At 39.5% G+C, this 21,178-nt stretch overlaps 1 protein-coding gene across 1 annotated transcript; it reads right to left on the bottom strand.

Moving 5' to 3' along the window:
- Positions 1–1,565: 1,565 nt before the first annotated feature.
- On the bottom strand, positions 1,566–17,876 carry LOC117297926 (doublesex- and mab-3-related transcription factor A2-like). Its single transcript, XM_033781111.1, has 2 exons — positions 16,643–17,876; positions 1,566–4,723 (listed from the first exon to the last, which is right to left on the bottom strand). The coding sequence occupies exons 1-2, from the start codon at positions 17,052–17,054 to the stop codon at positions 3,849–3,851; spliced, it is 1,287 nt and encodes a 428-aa protein (XP_033637002.1). The 5' UTR covers positions 17,055–17,876; the 3' UTR covers positions 1,566–3,848.
- Between the last annotated feature and the right edge of the window lie 3,302 nt (positions 17,877–21,178).

Consider the following 21,178-nt stretch of genomic DNA (forward strand, 5'->3'; position numbering starts at 1 on the left):
TTTTAATCAAATGTTGCTAATCTTCTATCTATTTAGATTCCCCTCGTGTGGGAAGGCTAGGCATTGATGGCATTGCATCCCCAATACGAGAAATTGTACACCGCCGTTTGTCTTTGGTTACTTCGCCAATAAACGTGACGGCATTGAACGCGTGGAACGGCAAGGGGGAAAGAAGAATTGAAGAAGAAAAAATGGCCGTCGTGTCTGGAGGGTTTGAGTTTGCCGTGAGTTAGAGAAGCACGTAGCCCGGGAGACTAAGTCCCTCTTGCTCAGTCCCTGTCAATCATGGCTTGAAGAACACAAGAAATAGGACAATAAAATAACAATAAAAGACAGCCGTGAATTTAGTTATCAAATCATTGTTATCCGGCGATCGGACTACTGCGCCTTGTGCACACACAGACCCATACCAACCAACTGACAGTTTACGAGTCCTTCGTCTCGGAGATTGAAAAAAAAAGGACATTGTTGTTTTCCTTTCAGGAGATGGGGGAATCGGAGAAGAAATTTATTGAAACTTTGTTTAAGGTTCAAGCTTTGGCGAAGATCAAACTGGCCTGGTGATATAAACTAAACCCTAAACATAACAAGATTGTGCAGGGAGACCGGACATTGGTTGTAAAAACAAAAACATTGGACGACTTTTGTTAAATGAAAAAAACCTTCTACTGTTTTTCGGTAAATATTGAATCCGTGCCGTCTGCTTAATCAAACGTCTCATTTTTTGAAATATGAAATTGAATGTTGGGAACTTTCACCAAACTGCTTATGTGCGAAGTTAACTTTCTGACAAGATGATTTAACACACAAATCAGGCAATAGAAACTCGACGTTTCACTGGGTGGAGTTGAGGGGTTTCATCATCGCGTAATGGTTCCTCGATTGGTGCAAAGGATGATCTTCATCGGGAGAAGGTTTTTCTATCGGGGTTCGCTATTTGGGGGTAGTGAGTATGACTGATAGGCCATTCATACTTCGTTTGGGGTATATTGTATGACTGATCAGGGTGAAGCCATAATTATACGCCAGTTCGGGTAGTTTTAAAAAGATTAATCAAGGTCAATACATACGCCAATTGGGGTAGTTTGTTGACACTAGTTGAAAAGGTACATCGACAATTTACTTTAAGTGCAACATTGATTTTGTGTGTTGTTGAAGATCCCATGCGATCCCGTAACATAACGAATAATACCTCATTTATTGTTTTGATTTGTTAGGTATAGTGTATATAGGGAAGATATACAGTTTTCACTGATAAAAGCATCACGTGAACCAGCGAAGGATCGAGTACCAACACGATTTTAGCTTTACCAATTACGGATGTACTGGAATTTTCAGTTATGCTTTATGCAAAATCTATTTTAAATTTCAAGTATCATTTTATACAAAAATATTTCAATTCCATACCTTCGCCACCCGAGTCCACACTCTTTTTACTCAACTTCGCTTCCCACGTTTTGCTGAAGACCAACGGGTTGGGGCAAGTTACAAGCCAACCACCCCAGCATTCCAAACCTTCGCCAATTACCGACTATTAAAACATAACACACTGGTAACACAACCACTCTTTGCCTGAAATAGCAACATTTAATTGGCACTCTTCAATAGAAATAGCCATAACTGGTACCCATCCAACTGATGGGGGAATTTCAAGTGTGTATCTATGTACATAAAATATATATAATAGTATAGCACATATCATTACATTGATCCTCGGGAAGCAATACGTAACAATGATATCTCTCTAAGCATGGGTCGAGTTGGTCCAACTCGTAGAAGATATGGTGGAGAAATAATACAGTGGCTTCGTTTATGTACAATTGTAGACTCAACAGATTACAACATTAATAATGAAACGTTCTACTCATGGAAGAAACCTTCATTAAGAATTGCAACATTTGAAAATATCTTTCTCTAAGAGATACGGACAAAATCTAGCCAGTTGTATTTCATGCTCTTTCGCCATCTTTGGGTGGTGGGGCAGTAAAAAAACACACCTTATTCACTTGTCTCATGGTTAATTGGAGAACAGTCGAAATCAGCCTTTTTGTAAAACAGCTTAATGCAACTCAAGATGGTTGCATACACTGTTACGTGAGATTTAAAAATGTCGATGAGATTTGAAAATATGCATCACAGCCTGTCTCATCAATGTAGCACGTGACCAAAGTCGTTTCGAAACCTCGTCTTTGGTTCAGGCTCCGGATCATGGGATCTAAAATTATTGCCCCAAACACTGAGCCAAATGTTTTAATGTAGCTCTGATTTCGTACCCAAATGTACCCAAATGTAACCAGAGCCTAAAATGCAACCATACCTCAGTTTTTATCTAAATAAAGTTCGGCTACAATAAATTACATGTTGGGAATACACAGAGCTGCGTCTGGGTTCTGCTCATACCACTTCACATTTATCTTAAGTTGTTAAAAATACTTCAACAAATAAACCACAAAATACAAACAATATCAAATTAGTTTTATACTGTGATAATTAGCAAGTCAGGTTACCAGACCAGCTGCTTTGTGTGAAATATGAGAACAAACAGAGTTTGTAGTATTAGCTAGTTGGTTAAATTTAGGTTTCGACAATGACTTGCCTCAAACACTTAGCTCATGAACCCTATGCAGATTTACTGTAATATCAATCATTGCTTCCATTTGATGTTCTTCTTCATCAACAATCCGAAGTCTTCACGTCTCTTATCGCGAGATCCTATCATCAACAGACGTGAAGAAGGCCAGAGAAAAGTACATCAACATTTAAAAGTTAAAGTAGCATCAAGAGAAAAACAACAGCGGAAAAAGTACACGTGCAACGCATTTAGAATCCACAGATCTAGTTTAGAATTATTCTGGAGATGACCTTTAAAAAGGGCACGTGGTCGACGTGTTATGCGATAAACGGCCCAAACAACCTCTTGAGTCCGCCATGCATATTAAACCCACCACGCCGAAGCAACACACGAGGGGTCGATTTTTTATTTTATAATCTGCTCTCTTTATTAGGAGAATCTTGGCCAGGGCCGGAACCACTCTTGAAAGCGTTTTTCACTTCGATTTGGCAGTAAATTGGGTAAAACAACGCTAAACGGTCTCACGGGGTACCTGCTTGGGATGTTTTAGGACAAGCCACCAGGGGATTGCCACAGTTTTTATACAGAACGTCCCGGCCAAACACTTCAGAATGGAATCCATAAACATTTTGGTCGTCCAGTAATCCTTCTCAACACCTCTTCACTTTCCCCTATTGTGACCTGGGAACTTTACATCAACTCTGCTTTTTGTTTTTTTGACAATTCTTTTTTTTGCAGGACGCTTTGCCTGATCATAAATACACACTCAATACTTCACGTTGTTGTGCTCAGTTTGACATTTTGTTAAAGTGGCTGTTGCGTGTACAACAAGTGGGTCGCAGCAAAGAGCAGTAGATAAACGATGTCATGCCTTAACTACCAGGAGTGTGAAATGCAAATGGCTGCCGAAAAAGGGGTCAAATATTGGAACAACTCAAAGACAAATGTCAAATTTTGACAAATATAAAAACAATTGACAAGGTTGGGTATAAGCTACCCTTACAGTGGAGTACAAAACTAATTTCGAGGCCATTTTGTTCAAGTTTTTATACAAATAAGTTTGACAAACCACGGTTTCCTTCACACATTGTTTACATCGAAACAGACAACAAACAAACAAGAAATCGACATTTGCACAGGTGAGATTTTCAAAAATGATTAATCTAAATATTTCAAATCCATCCCAAAACATTGCAAAGTATTAACATTACAGTTTAAAACCAGTCCTGTATTTATTTACATAAAAGTCAGTGTTCCTTCTGTAATCATTCGTTTTCTATTCTGAATCCACTGCACTGTTTGCCACAGAGCCGTCAGTGGTACCAGACGGTGATTTCTCTGGCTCGCTATGCATGCCGGGTCTACTTCCGGGGCATTGCACGCAGTCTGGTGGACAAGTCGCATAAGGGGCAAAGATCAGACGTGGATACCCCTCTCCAGCACTGGGAAACTTTCCTGATAAATGAAAAGGATGTAGAGCTGGGAAAGCAAACCGAGGGGATCCCATGGCTGGACTGGGCATACTTGAGGTCAATTCAGCGACTGATGTTGGTGCGAATAGAGGAGTACGACCCAAGAGGGCCTCAGCGTGGAACGGGTGGGGTGGTCTAGGAGCGAATAACAACGGCACTGAAGAGGCTGCTGATGCGCTAGACGGTGGGAGAGGGGTAAACGCTGACTTCATGCTACCCACTGGATGTTTCTCACTGCTCAGGGACGATCGGAACGCCGTTTGAAGGCCGTGAACCCCGGACATTCCAAAGCTGTCGTGGTGACCGATACTTGGCCTCTCACCTGCGCGGGAGATACTCGACGGTATGCTGGCTGCGTTAGGAGAATGCTGGGTCTCACTAGCTGATAGGAAATGTTCGATGGCTTTGACAAGATCCCCACTGCATCCTTGAAGGACCAGCTCTAAGACGGCCTTTCTCTGGGTTGGGAAAAGTCTTGTAAGGATCTCGATTGGGGTGAGACGTCCTGGGCGGAAGTTAGAGACAAAACTGGCGGCGAAACCATTGAAGGTGTCCAGAGAGTCGCTCTTATTCTTACTAGATGAGTTGCTGTTGTTATTATTGTGCTCAGGTTTGCCGCTAGAGGGAGTTCGGTGGCCATTTTCCTTTTCATTTGATGATTCGTTCTTCACGAGTTTCTCTGTAAGATAAATGAAAAACAATTAATAATAAGAAATCCCAAAATGGTGTCAATTATAGCGTTACAGGCTTGAAGCCTTTTCGCAACTCTCCAAGCAAATCTAACAAAAGGAAGGATTATTTAAACATCAATGTCTGATGCCCAAATTCACTCTAAGTACCTCTTTAGCAAATGACCTAGAATTGGATGTCTACCGACCTATAACATCGCGTGAACTATACTGCATTATGTAACTACGTCACTGTATTATTGTCATGTCTCCCATTCGAAGGGCGGTCATCAGTACAAAACAAAACACCCCCTTAAAAAACTAAAAAACAAAAACCCCACACAAACAGACAAACAAACAGAGACAAGCCCAGTGTATTCAACACATTCACTAAACGAATCTACACAAGGTCAAATTGAATATACTTGCTAATGCTAATAATAAATCTGTTAGCTAAACAAAAATTACGCTGAGGCAAGTAGGAATACCCAACGGTCTTTTAATAAAACTGTTTTTCCAAACAAGGTTCGTCAATATTTCAGCGAGCAGAATCAACGGTTGGATGCCCATCGACTATTTTGAACTCACCTGCCATTTAAAAAAAAATAATCAACTTATAATTTGAAACCCCACTTGGTCTATGAAGTTTCAACTAACAATCAACCCTTTTTGCTGGAATGTTTTACTGCCATTGATAGCATGGAAATAAAATGTATACAATAGAATTGAAATATTGAAATAGAAAAACTATATTTCACGAGGTTTACTACAAAACAAGAACATTTTTACAGCTGGATAGCCTCAACAAGATACTTCTCTCCTTGTTAAAAAAAAACTATCGTTTATATATTCAATTGGTTATTAATTTTCAAACGCACTATGTTGATATAAAACAATAACATATAATATCCAGTTGTTTATCAAGACAGTGATGCTTTGGATATTAACCACGACGAAATATCAATTTTGAGTTGACTGTAGCTGCAGTTATAACTCAAACAGGTGTTTTGAAGCACCCTAGTAAGAGACGTAGATGCACTGTATAAACTTTCACTCAGACCATACCTGGGTCAACTACAACAGCAAACAATATTGTGATAACTCTATATCGATAGCATTGTGCAATGGAATATGATTCGTAGAATCTGAAAGTGAAATAGAAAGCGATGGCACGGGCGGTTATAGCGAGAGTCGAGATATATCCGTGACTACTCCAAAACACGGGAAGTGTTTGCACCTTCTTTTACAGCGCTGTTTTGGTAATGTTTCGACGTTATAAAGATAACAAGCACACAGGTGACGGGCGTTGTCACTTTGTCAATACTTATCCACTTTTTTGATGCGCATGTTTATTTATAGAAATAGGGCGATGGTCTACTTTTCGGACCTAGATCAGAGTTTTAAACTACACGACAGGTGTTTTTAAAGTAAGGTCACAGTTACACGCCGTGACGTGTGAAGAGAATGTTACGGTAAAACGCCGTGACATGTGAAGTGATGTACGTGTTACATGCGTAACACTGACAAACAAAACAATGTTACCTGGATGTTTATCAAATCGGGCTCAAACATGAAGACATGTTTGATGAAATAAAACCAACCAGTTATGATAGCAAGATTGTTTCAAATCTATAGTATAGCTTCTGGAAATCATTATTGAGGTAGTGAATAATAGTCCATAATTGAAACAAATCCCAGTATTTAGAAACAAACCCCACTATTATCTAGCTATCCCCTCTCTAAAGGCAATCACAACAGTGGATATGTAAACCAGCACACTTGTTGACAGCCAGTCCCAATAGTTTTCCCTTAAATCTAATCGCAACGTAAAAAACTAGTCCTCCAGAAATCACAAGGCGAGACCGTTTCAATTTGTTCTGTCAGTCTTCATTGTTTACCGCGGACAGTCCAACAGGTGTGCCTGAGCGCGAGTCTCTACGACAGGCTGCCGTCCATTCACGCCGATTGCCCCGTCCAATGTTTGCTTGTCTGATGGTAAATCGTTATTGTATACAACAGTCTGAGTGCTCCGTAATTAACGCCCTCAAACCAATTGGTTATTTTTTTTTAGGGGGAAAACAAAATGACAAAATTGATTCTCATTTTTTTCTTGGAGGAAATAATGAGATTTTTTCCAGTAATCATTCATGGGCTTTGAGCTATAACAACATTTGACGAGATGGAACGGGCTTAACTTGACTGACCAGCAGTGAACGGAAACCTTACCACTTTATTTGTGGATAGTTTTTTTTCTCGATTGGAATTGATTGACTAAAGAAATACCCTTTGTTTGTATTTTATGAACAGAAAATTGTCGTCGGATTTCGTTTGAACGATTGATATAATAATGATCCCCAAAAGAAAAACAACAGAAAAACTGGACACTATGTGGAATTACGCAAAATAATTGCTAGCATAAAACTTACTTGGTAACGAGCAATGGAGAGATGATCATAGTATAAAGCAGTGTGAATAACGGCTCCCTGTGAAGTAACGCAGTTTTTGAGAAAGAAGTAATTTCTCACTGAAATATTTGAATTGGATTCGAGACCTCAGCTGGGTTCTCGAATTCAAGCATCTGAAAGCACACAACTTGTGCGACGAGGCTGTTTTTTTCTTCCATTATTCTCTCGCAACTTTGACGACCAATTGAGCTCAAACTTTCACGGGTTTGTTATTTTATGCATATATTTTGAGATACACCAAGTGATAAGACTGGTCTTTGAAATCGGTAGTTTTTACGCAACCTTCGGGCACAAGCGCCACCGCGGCGGCATCAACCGACAATTACCAAAGGGGTCGGTGCCTTTAAGTGAAAATAGAAAAAGAAATCCTTGAAGAAACGTCCAATGTGACACAATATATTGTTAATTTTATTAATATTGTGAACTAATTGTTCTTTTGCGATTTGGAACGGGCTGGTTGCATCTAAACCCATATAAGTGTTGGTGTATTTGCATGTCAATATAATCCTCATAATATGTGTGAAGAAAACTCTGCTAACTTCGAAACATGAGGCAACACATTACTTCACGCATGTCATATGTTTGTAAACATTTCGAAACAAATTTCTTGATTAAAACCTTATTTGTTCCAAAAAAACACAAACAAATTAAGATCAAGGTGGATCCCGGATATATTATTAGAAACTCACAGCATGTACAAACGGCAACAAGTAGAAGAAAGTGAATGGGGAAAATGAAATAATGACCGCTTTTATAAAATATGCTGAGGAATTAATTAAAGCAGTCATTATTAGCGGAATAACAACCGTGTAATGTAGATACGTAATAGAACCAGAGGCGAATGGTGGCGAGCGAACAGAAAGTGCTTTGTACCAAGATCATAACAAAAATAAGACTCCAAAACTGAGAAGTCACTTTTGTTTGAAAGGGACAGTCAAAATTTGGCTCAGAAAATATTGATCGACTTGTTGCCATGGGGAAAACTATATCTCTCTGAATCCTTTTGTTTGGGTTTTAGCTTTTAATGAATCATGGATTCTTATGGGGTTAGCTGAACAGCTTTTTAATGGTTTTTAGTCTGGAGGGAGTTGGTGACTTCAGGGGGAAAAACAAACCACATCCCGCCTTGAATATGTCGGGCGAGTACGAGTAGGGTACTTGTTCCATTTTGTGGGCCGTGAGGGGCTCTCTTCCCCCGGTTGGAATGGTGAAGGGAAGGGGTTGTTAAAAGAGGAGAGAGCGATAAAACGCCTAAATCTATTGTGAGGTTGTCCGGGGTGACAATGCAGAGCGGGACGGATGGAGGATTAGTACCGCGAGGTAGGCGAGAAGGACCCGTAAAGGAGTTGAGTCATACACGGTAGTTGTTCTCTAGAATAGCGGAGAGAAAGTTATCAATTTGAAATAATTCCCCGACGCTTTATATTTGAAATAATTTCAGGAGATGGATACTAAAAAGCAATGTTTGTCTCAACTGTACCCTCGCACAAAACAAACAAAAACAAACAGCAACAAACGAACTTAAATCTCCTAACAAACGTAACAAACAAATCAAAATCTTCACTAGATGACAAAGTTGAAATGATCGTATGGGAAGGGGACAGCAATGAAGAACAGTTCAAATGTTAATAAAACAATAAGTTAAAGTTATTAAAATTGGCAGAGTGAAAGTTCGCGTAGAGTTACGAATGAATAATAAATAATTATTACACAAATTTGAGGTAAATAAATGCCAAATAAACAGGCAAGCTCACCATGCGACGCATAACTTAACTTGCAATTTCTACTAAATAAATGAAAATCTAACTTGTTGTCACTACACTACAAAATGTGAAATATGTTTGGAAAATGGATTCCAGTGAAACTTTAATGCAACCACAGGTATAACGCTCCATCGAGTGACTGAAATGATTATGCTAATAATAAATGCTAAACAAATTCAATATTTTACTTCAAACTGATGCAGGCCGGATGGTTGGTCCAATGGTTTAACCAACACGCTTCAGTATCTATTTATTTACTCATAATTTGAATCCAATTGTCGGTTTAAATTCAACTTGAGACGGAGAGAAAAAACAAATCTCAGAGAAATAGAATGAGTAGACATAGAGATTGATGTAAAACATGAGAAACTGTTAGTGACATGCACACGTTACAGGCCATTCGGTTGCATCGCGGCGTGTGTTTGCCTAATACAATAGAAACACAATCGCAGTCCAGTTTTTTTTAAAGCCATCAAGACCTGTTGCGCAGACTGCCCGGGAACAAAGACTCCCCACCGCGGCATACGAGACCCACTCCCCGGGGCCCGTACTCTTTAAGATATGCGCACGTGCAACTATTAAGGACAATCTTCATTTTCCTTAAAAAAAAGTCATACACAAAATAATAAATAAAAATACTGAATCCCACAATGGCCTAAATTGACGGGGGAAGGTTGGGTAGGAGCAGGCGCACGTGGGTTGATCATAAAGATTTGAATAAACAAGAAAACAAAACAGCTCGTTTCAAAATGACATTTCCATAGTGATTGTCATACGCCGCCTCATATCATGTATTTTATTCATAAAAATATTTTAAAATTGACACTAAATGCATACTGAATAAATGCATACTGAATAAATGCATACTGAATAATAGCTTTTGCAAAAATAACCAATGTGTTTCTCTTGTTAATAAGTGTTTGTTTATAGCACTACAAAGGGGGGCACCATGTGTGTTGTTTCCCCTGGACCCAAACCGATGGGAAATAGTCGCGGGAGCAGCGGCTCGACGGCCCCGGCCAACTAGTGATTGATGACCCGCTCTCATATCGCTATATACCCCGAAAGAATCATATTATGATTGTAAACTGATGAGTCTTAAGTCACCGAAAGCCCCGGTCTAACTTATCCATAACTAACGGCAAAGTACAGTTTAATGATAGGTTTTAAACCTCCACCGTCAAAACATTAGCAACCCTTTGACAAAGAGCGGGGTTTACTCCCCCTATCCTCGACCACCAAGTCATCATCCATCTTGTCAGAAAGACTCACAGTCAAAACAAGTCACGTTTCATGTCCCGAACCTCCATTTTTAACAAAGTCCTAAAATGGGTTAACTCCTTTGGGCGGTAAAAACCAACCAAATCAGACCCGAGATCAATCATCAATAGAGAGAGGACCAAATTCCACTTTCTCTCCCAGCTCTCGCAATCTCCAGCTAGAGAGAAAAGAACCGCGAATTTCCAACCGGTAGTTGCTTTTACGCTCAGTTAGCGCACCGAACTACGGCCGGCGATGGACCAGAAAATCGGGGTGATTGAAGCGTAAAGAACGGGCCTAGACCAAGGGATAGATCGCGCTGCATTAACCCGCTCTCTTTGCGAGAACGAGCTCAGCGATCAACATCATCGATGCACTTTTTACTCTTCCCATCCACTCACTCTCTCCTCACACACTCTCTCTCACTCTAGAATAAATTGAATTTCAGACAGTAATAATGTCATGTCATAATTGGCACAAGTGAGGATTTGTTCACATACTCGTGCCTTTATTTGATTAAGCATCGCGATTAGAGCCCTACCTAGCTCAATAACATTAAATTGGGACGAGATGTGATTAAGTATAGTCGACTGGATGCTAGCAAATCAACATGAACATCTCTATACGTTGTCTACGGTAGGGTTGTAGGAAAGGAACCAAATAGTGACGTGTTAACTTAAGTATAGTCGACTGGATGCTAGCAAATCAACATGAACATCTCTATATACGTTGTCTATGGTAGGGTTGTAGGAAAGGAACCAAATAGTGACGTGTTAACTTAAGTATAGTCGACTGGATGCTAGCAAATCAACATGAACATCTCTATATACGTTGTCTATGGTAGGGTTGTAGGAAAGGAACCACATAGTGACGTGTTAACTGCTCTAATTAAATTGAATAAAATCACAGGTATTATTATGACAATAAATCTAATAAAAGCTTGTTTGTCTCGAAGATAACATTGTATAGCTAGTTAATTGAATATGAAATGATATATTTAATTCATCATGAAATCTTCTTCGTAATTATATCATTTGTTTGTGAAGTTTGTTTTAAATTTCTATAAAATAGATTACGTAATCCTTACAAGTCAGTGGTTAATTGATTTGTCAAATCACTTAGCTGATGATACGAGTCGTATAGATTTCAGCAACAAGTTTGATCAAAATAAATTAAATAATTTAATTAAAAAAAGAAAGGAAAACAAAAATATAATTATAATACTAATATTGGAATGACGGCCTTAACTTGTCCTTTTCAAGAACGCCTATTTTAGTAACCGATATTATTTTTCACCCATTCACAATGGAACCAGAGCTAGATAATGGGAAATAGTCTGGTTACCTTTTATGATTTGGAAATCAGCATCCAATCATTACACACTGCCTTTGGAACATGCCAGAAAGCAGCACAACGGTTTATAATTGTGACCCCCACCCCTCCGGAAATTGGCTTCATGAATTATGAAAAACTCATTGACGTATTCAGTGACGTCACAAACCTAGGTGATACCAACTCATCCCATTTCAAAATACCCCATGTACACATTTTTTTTAATTTAAAATTTAAAAGAAAGTCTTTATAAAGAACAACATTACAATAAAATAGATTGCAGATTATTTTTACTGCATGCTGATTGAATCGGGGCTTATATCAACATCGATGTGGGAAAATGGTGCAAATTAATTATTTAAGATATGAGAGGAGTTTTACGTCTTAAGTAAGTTTCCGCATACTGAATTGGAAACTGTGTTGCTACCTTAAATGTACTTTCTTTGAGCCTTTAAAAGCATGGATGTAATTTAGCACTTTGTCATCTTGGAGATTAGGAGCAATTGGGCGATGTATCATCTGAGATGACCAAACTAAACACACGCCATTAGGGTTTGGTAGTCTCGTTTTGCCACTTGAGATGGTTTAGGTCTTCTAGTTTCCATCTTACCATGCCCACGAAGGCAAAGGCAAACAACATTGTTTAAAACGCAACAGCGTCGGCTTTGTAACAATACATCGGTAAAGTCTACGCATGTAGACGCAGTGATGGTTCAGCAAAACACAAGTAGCAAAATACATGGGTAGGCCCACTTTTTGGGAAAATGCATCAGAGGAAAATAACTAGTTGACGAAGTCTTCAAACTGGAAATTTTTCTGTACAAAGTTTGAAAAGGGAAACATGAATTTCTTAATATCTTTCTTTTCTTACAAATGAATGAAATATTATTACATTTGTAAAGTGATCTTTCGAATGCACTATTAGAGAGCAGATTGGTTGTTCTCAGCGTTTGGACTTGCATGCTTAAGTCATCGACACAATTTAAAAACAGTAATTTTTATCTGACTGTTATCTAAAATAAATTAGCAAAACTATCGACTATTGAATCAACCGAAAAGAAACAAACTTTCACTTTTACTCTCGATCAATACATAACACAGAAAGACAGAGTAGCTTTCTTTGTAGCAGGTGTAATTATTTAACGAACAGGTGGTACTCGAATTGTTTCATTTATCAGAGACTTTCGATTTCAATTTCAATCATTGACACTTTTGTTTTGTTTTAAATAGTCGGCTTGTTCTGTAGTAAAAGACGACATGATCGCTCTGTCAGGACGTTGACGCTTTAAAAGTCAGAAGGAGAGCGCCCCCACCGGTGATGATTAACAAATCACCCCTTATGGGCGTGGCTTTGTCTTTTTGCCTCAGGGTTGACTACAGAAATAATGATCTAGTACAGTAAGATTGTACAGTAATAAGACTGTCTTGTAAGACCTAATCAGACTGGCCCTTTTGCAGAAAATTGTTAGACAGAAAAGAAAAAAAAATAGGGTCCCATACGAGCTAATTTGGATAATGTATTTTCTCCCCAAATCCTATGACGTGTCATCCCTTAAAAAATATGTTTCTGGTATTTTTTAGGTTCGAGATTCGAGAAGTAAACCTGCAAAGCATGTGTCTATTTTTATTATAACAGCAGCTGTAAAGTCTTTGTATCTGTTGGTTTTAAAATCACCTTTTTCGTGGCCTCTTTCTCCTTTCTCTCGCCAAAAAATCTATTTTTCTTATCATTAATCACTCCCACAAATTATCGACATTCAGCAAAAATACAAACAGGTGTTATTTGCAAATGCCTCTCGGTGTTCAATCCATGTTAGATTCTACGAACAAACCTCCACACGACAGGCGTTTTACTTGCGCGACCATTAACCAATTGGGTTTACACCCACTTTTGTTTCCATCGTAAGGAAAATCAAAATATCTTAGTAATTTCAACTTTCAGAAACGTACAGTTCTCTAGCTGTAGTGATCAAGTGGCATGCAATACCCTTTATTTTTCATAAGTACCGGAAAACGACTGATTAATAAAATACGCCAATTTAGCCATAAACAGACCTGCAATAAATGATTAAACAGAATCACACAGCCTTTCCAACAGTTACTCCCCAAGGATTAATTCCATTTATGGCCAATGTGACCCACAATTTAAAATAAAACATTTAAAGTCACCTGGAAGTGGTATTTTTTTCAAAATAAAGCTTTTGTCCTAATATATGTGTTTTGATGAGTGGAATGTGAATAAACAGTTAACTAAGGTTTTAAAAAATCAGTTCTTATGTTATTTACAAATTTAAGAGTAGACCCCGACCCGATAGGGCGCTGTTCGTGACGTAAATCGAGGCAGACTTTGCCTGTAATGCGTAGAGTTAATACAATTGCAAAGTACCTGTACGGACCAAGTCGTGAGTTTGTACGTTTCAAAAAAAAAAAACAGTTTTTTTTTCCGGCAATGCCGACCAGGTGTATTACTGCTGAATGCAGAAAAAACACTTTTTGAAATGTACCAACTCACGACTTGGACGTACATGTACTTTGCACGTGTGTTTACTATACGCATTGCAGGTCAAGTCTGCCTCGATTGACGTCACAAAAGGGGTAGGCGGAGTCAGCCCCAAACAACCTTATATGTTTTTTAAACATATAAATCGTGACAAACAATGACTAAAAAAATTGTTTTATTGTTCGTAAGCATATAATCTTATGTTTGAAAGAACAACATTCTATTTCCAGGTGACTTTAAAAAATTAAGCAGCTATTTTTCTTTAGATTCCAAAAAGTTCCGAGCTTTTAAGGTATTGAAAAAAAAAACCGCGGCAAATGATTAGCTGTAGTCAATGAGAAGCACACACATTCTGATTAGTTTTACATTTTGAAACAGCCTCGTCTGTTTTACATACAAACATTTTGAAATAGCCTCGTCTGTTTTACATACAAACATTTTGAAATAGCCTCGTCTGTTTTACATACAAACATTTTGAAATAGCCTCGTCTGTTTTACATACAAACATTTTGAAATAGCCTCGTCTGTTTTACATACAAACATTTTGAAACAGCCTCGTCTGTTTTACATACAAACATTTTGAAATAGCCTCGTCTGTTTTACATACAAACATTTGTAAAAAAAACAAAAAACTAATTCTTCGGCCAAAAATTGTCCAGAAATAAAAATAAAGTTGATATTTCTCTCAAGGCAATTTTTTTTTTATTTTGTTCTTTATTTTGTTGCCCCGTACTTTATTCTAAATGGTAAACATTTTGCAATACATTTCTTTTAATAAAAACCTTTACTTGAAATAAAAATTCCAAGATTTTTGTCCCATTTTTTCTTGTCGCAATGCACACGCTAAAAGTATCTGTGTGAAAAAAACTTCGTTAATCGAAAAGACGAAGCTTTGCAAAAGGTAAAGTCAGATTTTAATCAAAACCGTTATCTAACATTGATTTATATTCAAGCTGATTGCGAGAGTTAGGTTTTAATTTTATCATTTGAAGAAATATGGCCTCAATAGTTGAGACAATCCAATCACAGCGACAGGTCGAAAACCAAGCCGATTGAAAAACGGATACTAATCGGTAGCCTATACTGCCTTTTCTTATTGAAAATCTAAAATATAAACCTAACAAACTAACTCCTTTTTCGAAAAAGTTATACAAAACATAACTACAGGTTAGAAAATATCAACAATTTTTCATTCTTGGTGTTAAAAACAAGGTTTAGTGAAGTTTGTAGGGTATTGAATCTCCCCAGTCCGCACAGCTGCGAGTTGTGTAAACATTGAGAGTACGTGTTTGGTCACACAGAGCTGGGACTTCGGCCGGGTCGAACGCGCCTACAAGCCCCGGTAAAACGAGCCTCCACCCCGCTCTCATAGTCCAAGTCTAATTGGGATGCCATTAAAACACCATCAAAGAAGCATTTGGTTGCGATAACTGTGGCTTGGATTGACACAGCTAATAGCGCTACATGGGTCGAGCACACCAGGGGTCGTAAGCTACCTTACTCTCCGGATGATTTTCCCATGTCATCAGCTTACAATAAATGTCCGCCCTGATACGTGTGAATGTATCGTTATAGTCACAAGGAATCAGGAGAATTTGGGGAAAACAGTGTGCTTTGTTTTATGGTTCAAAGTATTTACAATTATATGTTCCTTGTCTCATAATCAATCAACCACGATTCCCTTACCTGTGATATTGTACAGATAGGGGAATCATTTTGGGACGTTGTGCCTTTGATGATTCAAGCATGAAATTAGGCACAGGGTCAGAGTATGTCACGAGATGATATTTAGATGGGCCATTACAGAAAAGCAATTTTTAACATTTCCAAAATGGCAGCCATGGCAGTCAAGGACAAATCTTCGCTGGCCATCTTTTTTCTTGATTGACATACTCTGATTGAGCATGGAGGTATAACTTTCTCCCGAATCCCACTTTGCTTGTAATCAAAGACACAACCTCTCTCCTTATTGCTCATTCTTGGTTTTATATGAATCTGTTTTAAAATTTTGATTACGTCTATTGACCAATGCAATTTAAGTTAATCGACGCACCATGCAAATAGTCAACATGAAGTCACAAGACTGGAATACAAAACGAACACAATTTAAAATCTGGCTTAACAAAATAAAAACAGCAACAAGTAAAATTTGATCACAAGCGATTGTTGTTTTCTGGAAACTATAAGAGCAGACCAGCTGGCCAGAAAGAAAGTGCTGGGAAACCCACCGCCCGTGGTGAGAACACGGCGTTCAAATCGGATAAATAGAAACAAATATGAAACAATGAGAAGTTACATACACTGTCAGTTTAAAGTTTGTCGTCCGTTTCGTCATTTCTTTACAAATAAACAAAGGAGTTTTGCTGGGGCATGTAATGCTATTGTCAAACTGTCACTGGAATGGTATAAACCAATGCAACTTAAACAGCAGGAAATGTTATGAGATAATGGAAGTTAATGGTGAGTGATGGGCCAACAGAACTATCTCTTGTTGTACTAAATTAAAGGAAACTGATTAGTTTAACAGGTCAATCTAAAATTCCGTTTAACCTTTCTCATATGTTTTTGGTCATAAGTTATAATTGTTATGATTTGAATAAAGTGACTTACCAGGGATATCGTGGTGATCAGCCTCTTCGTCAGCAATATCCATGGGTCTAGGTGACAATTCTTCGCCAGAGTCTGACGAGCCAAACATCGGTCCATTAGCGGACATCATACCGAACCCTCCACCAGAGCCTGGTGAGCAAGCCCTCAGCCCCATCGCAATGGCATCCTCTGCAGCCTGCTGTCTCTTCAGTGCCACCTGGGCGGCCATGACACGCTGTCGCTCGGCTATCAGGTTGCATTTAGGACAACGACAGTCCCTGAAACGACAATGGCGTTTATGTCCTTTGAGCCATGAGATGACACCGTGATTGCGACACCGGGCGCACTTTGGTTTCCTGGCCCCCTTCTCGGTCAGAGGGCCCCTGAGTAGGGACAAGGTCTGCAAGTCGATCACTGGACGCTCCATCATCATTAAGATAAAGTACTAAAGATTGACAAGTACACCCAAAGATACTTGATAAGGAGTTGTGGTGTTGAAGAGCGGTAGAAACACACAACAAGACGACTCAATCTGACGACGGACTGGGAGAAAGGAGTTGTGGTGTTGAAGAGCGGTAGAAACACACAACAAGACGACTCAATCTGACGACGGACTGAGAGAGATGTGCAAAATACTGTCCGATGCCAACTCTTCAAATCTTGACTTTCGTCCGAATTGAAAGAAATATATCTCTTTATAGAGAGAGTCAGTATATACAGCTAAGTGTATTGCGCACCAAAAAGACTCCACAAGTGCATGTGCATCCACCCATATACAGTTGGGCTGTTTTGTCCTGTCAGCGCTTATGGAATCATTACAGTCAATACACAGTTATGACAGAACAACCTCTCCTTAAGAAAAAAAAAATCCCCAAACTTGATGATGAGCGAGAGAAGCTGCCGCTGATTGGTCGAGGTGATTAACCAATTAGAACCGCTGTCTAATACAGCGCTCGTTAGTCAGGTTGCTAGTGTTACCAGCGATGACTTCGCTCACTGCCGTGCATTTGATGCCCGGACGGGCAAGACTATACCGTTAATGCACACACTTAGCCCCGGACGAATACAAGTAATCCCAGCCACCGAGACTTGAAACCTGACAGTGCTTTTCGTCAGCTACAGCTTGGGTCAAACGGAAATCTTGGCCTCTCCGGTTTCGCAGAGCGGTGCAACAGCTCGTTCTTACTGTTAAGGTACCCCCTCCGCGTGCAAGAAAAGCTTTCTCACTTAGTTTTTCACGGTTTAGCACCAGAGTTGTAACTTTGTTAGCACACATGGACTAATTTGTCAGGAATGAACGGCGTCTAATGGAGGTCTGCTGATTGACGCGTGGTGATTGACACACGTGTCCCCCCTCTCTCAACCAACCCCTCCTATTGGCCCATACCGTTCGAACACGTGGTATCTTTATTGTGACGTCACCATCCCCCTCAGGGACATGTTGACAGAGCCGAGTGGTTGACGGAACAAAAATGTAACAAGTTTGGTTTTCAGCTGTGAACACGTAGCCGAACGGGGACACACAACTGCATAAACCATTCGGACCCATTCCGTTGATTGATAGTTTGGGTTTGAAGATTGCTGAATCAATGTGCGATATTGGCCTTGTTGTGTTACCACACACGAACCAAACAAGTAATTCGTGTTGTAGTTCATGACTACACTTCACTGTTCTATAAACCACAACTTGACAAGAAAACAACAATAACATTCACGTACTTGAGTATTGTGATCACACGCGAACATATTCAATGTTAATTAGTAACTTAATTCAAGGGATATCTAATCCTAACATACTTGGCTTATTTGATTCATATACCCACTTTGAATACACGACATCAACTGTTAGATTTTACAAGAACAATCCATTTATATTGGAGACTGAACTGTAACAATTAACTCTTCATTCAAATAATTGTATCAACTAATTTGAATAAGTCACCAATGTAACAGAATGATGGTGTTGTGTTGAATACTGCCACATGTTTCTTGGTTTTTCTCCTTCTGAAATACTTAAACTATCAAGATACAAAATGCAACGCTCAATCTTTTAACGGTACATTAGGGGTGTATGTACGGCCCACTTAATGTGGTGTTCTTATGCTTACTTCAGAATTGTATAAGAATTTTTGTATGTGGAAAAATGTCTTAGAGAAAGTTACTTGTCGTTTAGAATAATGTCGGCTCTTGAAGACAGTGTTAACTGCATGTTGTTTCTGGAGGTGTATCATGAACTAGGTACGCCAACAGGACATGATCAAGGGAGAACGATCTTGACAAAATGGTGGACCAACTGAGGTTGCTGGGCTGAGTTATACTGTCGGCGATCCAACCAATTGAATTTGTCTGGTTGGTGTAATTGATTTTAGTCCGTGGATTTGTGAAACTTCTTTCCCAAAGTTCAGCTGCCTTTTTCAAATATTGCTTAAAATTTGTCGATTTGAATTAAAGGCAACGCGCTTATTGGGTTCATTTACCGGTAAGTGTTGTCGACAGTGCACCTTTAATCACGCTTTTTTAGTTAATGGGTCTTGTTCCCTATGTTCACTAACAATTGAGTACTGGCTCTCATCATACCATCGGGGATCAGACTAATTTGTCCACCAGGCCTCGGTTTGGTTGCATTGATAAACATGGGAAAACAATACAAGAGTGCTTGCCATAGCCTACTCAAGTTCGGTCTAACTAGTTCGCGTTAGAAATCTGGCAATGGTAAACGAGAACAAGCGCCACCAACGGTGACTTATTGTCACCGAAATAACTTTCTCTGGAGGGATTTCGCAGTAGCTGGAAACACGCGCTGCGTAGAAAGGCTGCAGCTATAAATACACGTTCATTTGAGGTTCCTTTTAATGTGTAGCGATCAATCAAGCCGGCTTTACGTACCACACAATAAAACAGCAGTTACATTCGACTCGTAAGTACTTCACATAAAATGACGACTTGGGCACAAAGGGCGATTGAGCGAGCACTGTGCATAAATATTGACCATTCATTCTTCAGTCCCAATCTCAGCTCAATCTCTGTGTGTACCACACACACATCACAACAGGCAAAAATAGAGATCCCTTCTTCAACCTTGTAGCTTCTCTACACGTTAGGGAATATGCATACAAGAGGGAATTGATTTTATACACAGTAATTAGTGACAATACAAACTTGTCAAACACATAGCTGACGAGGCCGTGTAACAAATGATATACAGCTGAACCGAGGTACACTTCTTGACCGTTCGTCATAACACAATGCCCGGATAATATGCGTCCGTGCCCAGTATAATGGGCAGTGTGATCAGCAAGATATCATTGCCCCGTACGCAAGGGACGGCCCGGGGTGTCAGTGGCGTAACTAGACCCGTTAAATGACTCCGATCCACGGGGAGCAGAAAGCGTGATCTTGGCCGATGATGTCGCACTGGTTGACGAGATGGGCATACTACTAAACTACATATCATTCAAGAGTAATTGGCAGCTAACTTTGTAATCAGATGCGCGAAGGTAGATGGGATACCCGACTTTACGGGTAGCGCCATCTTGTACTCTTATTTAACTCATTGTAACCAAAACGAGGGTACGAGGACACAGTATCCCTATTGATATAATGAGAAACGACATTAACTCTTATTCAACCAGTGACTTAACTTAAACATTCATGAAGTGGGGAGGGCAAAGCAATATGGGGACTGATGGGAGGGGGAGTGGTAGGAGGGGGGGGGGGTTGACTGAACCAATCAATTTACCTTAAGGCGGAAGGGGGGGGGTTGAACATAAGCCCATGTCCGCTGCTGAGTACACCAGTGTACTGAAAGCAGGGAACATGACAGAGTGTTTGTCAAATTATCGTCCTATCTCTAACTTGAGATTCATCTCCAAATTGATTGAGCGTGCTGTTGTTAGTCAACTTCATGACTATCTCCATGAAAATAACCTCCATGCTAAAATGCAGTCTGCTTATCGTCCTTTCCACAGTACTGAGACTGCTCTTGTTCGTGTGCAGGACGAAATCTTACGTGCACTGGACAACCATAAGGAAGCAATCCTCGTGCTGTTAGATTTTTCAGCTGCATTTGACACTATCAACCATGAGCATCTCATCCAACGTTTATCTGCACGCTATGGAATAACTGGAACTGCCCTTAACTGGTTCTCTTCTTATCTGAACAACAGAACCCAGCATGTTCTCATCAATAATGTTAAATCAGATCGCCATCATCTCTGGTGTGGTGTTCCACAAGGTTCTGTAGCTGGGCCACTTGAATTTATATTGTTCAGTGCACCCTTGCAATACCTCATTGCTGCCCATGGTATTTCTAGTGTTGCTTACGCTGACGACACCCAGCTTTACATTACATTTGATCCATCTGATCGCGCTTCTGCCATTGCAAAAGTTGAAGTGTGCATTCAAGATGTCAAATCTTGGGCGTTGTCAAATAAACTTGCTTTGAATGACTCAAAAACTGAGATTTTATTTTTGAGATCTCGTTTCGCAAAAAAGATTTCGCCGCCAACAATACAAATTGCCCAGTCTGTCATTGAACCATCTGAATTTGCCCGTAAC

This window comes from Asterias rubens, chromosome 12, assembly GCF_902459465.1.
Source record: "Asterias rubens chromosome 12, eAstRub1.3, whole genome shotgun sequence".
Lineage (NCBI taxonomy): Eukaryota > Metazoa > Echinodermata > Asteroidea > Forcipulatida > Asteriidae > Asterias > Asterias rubens.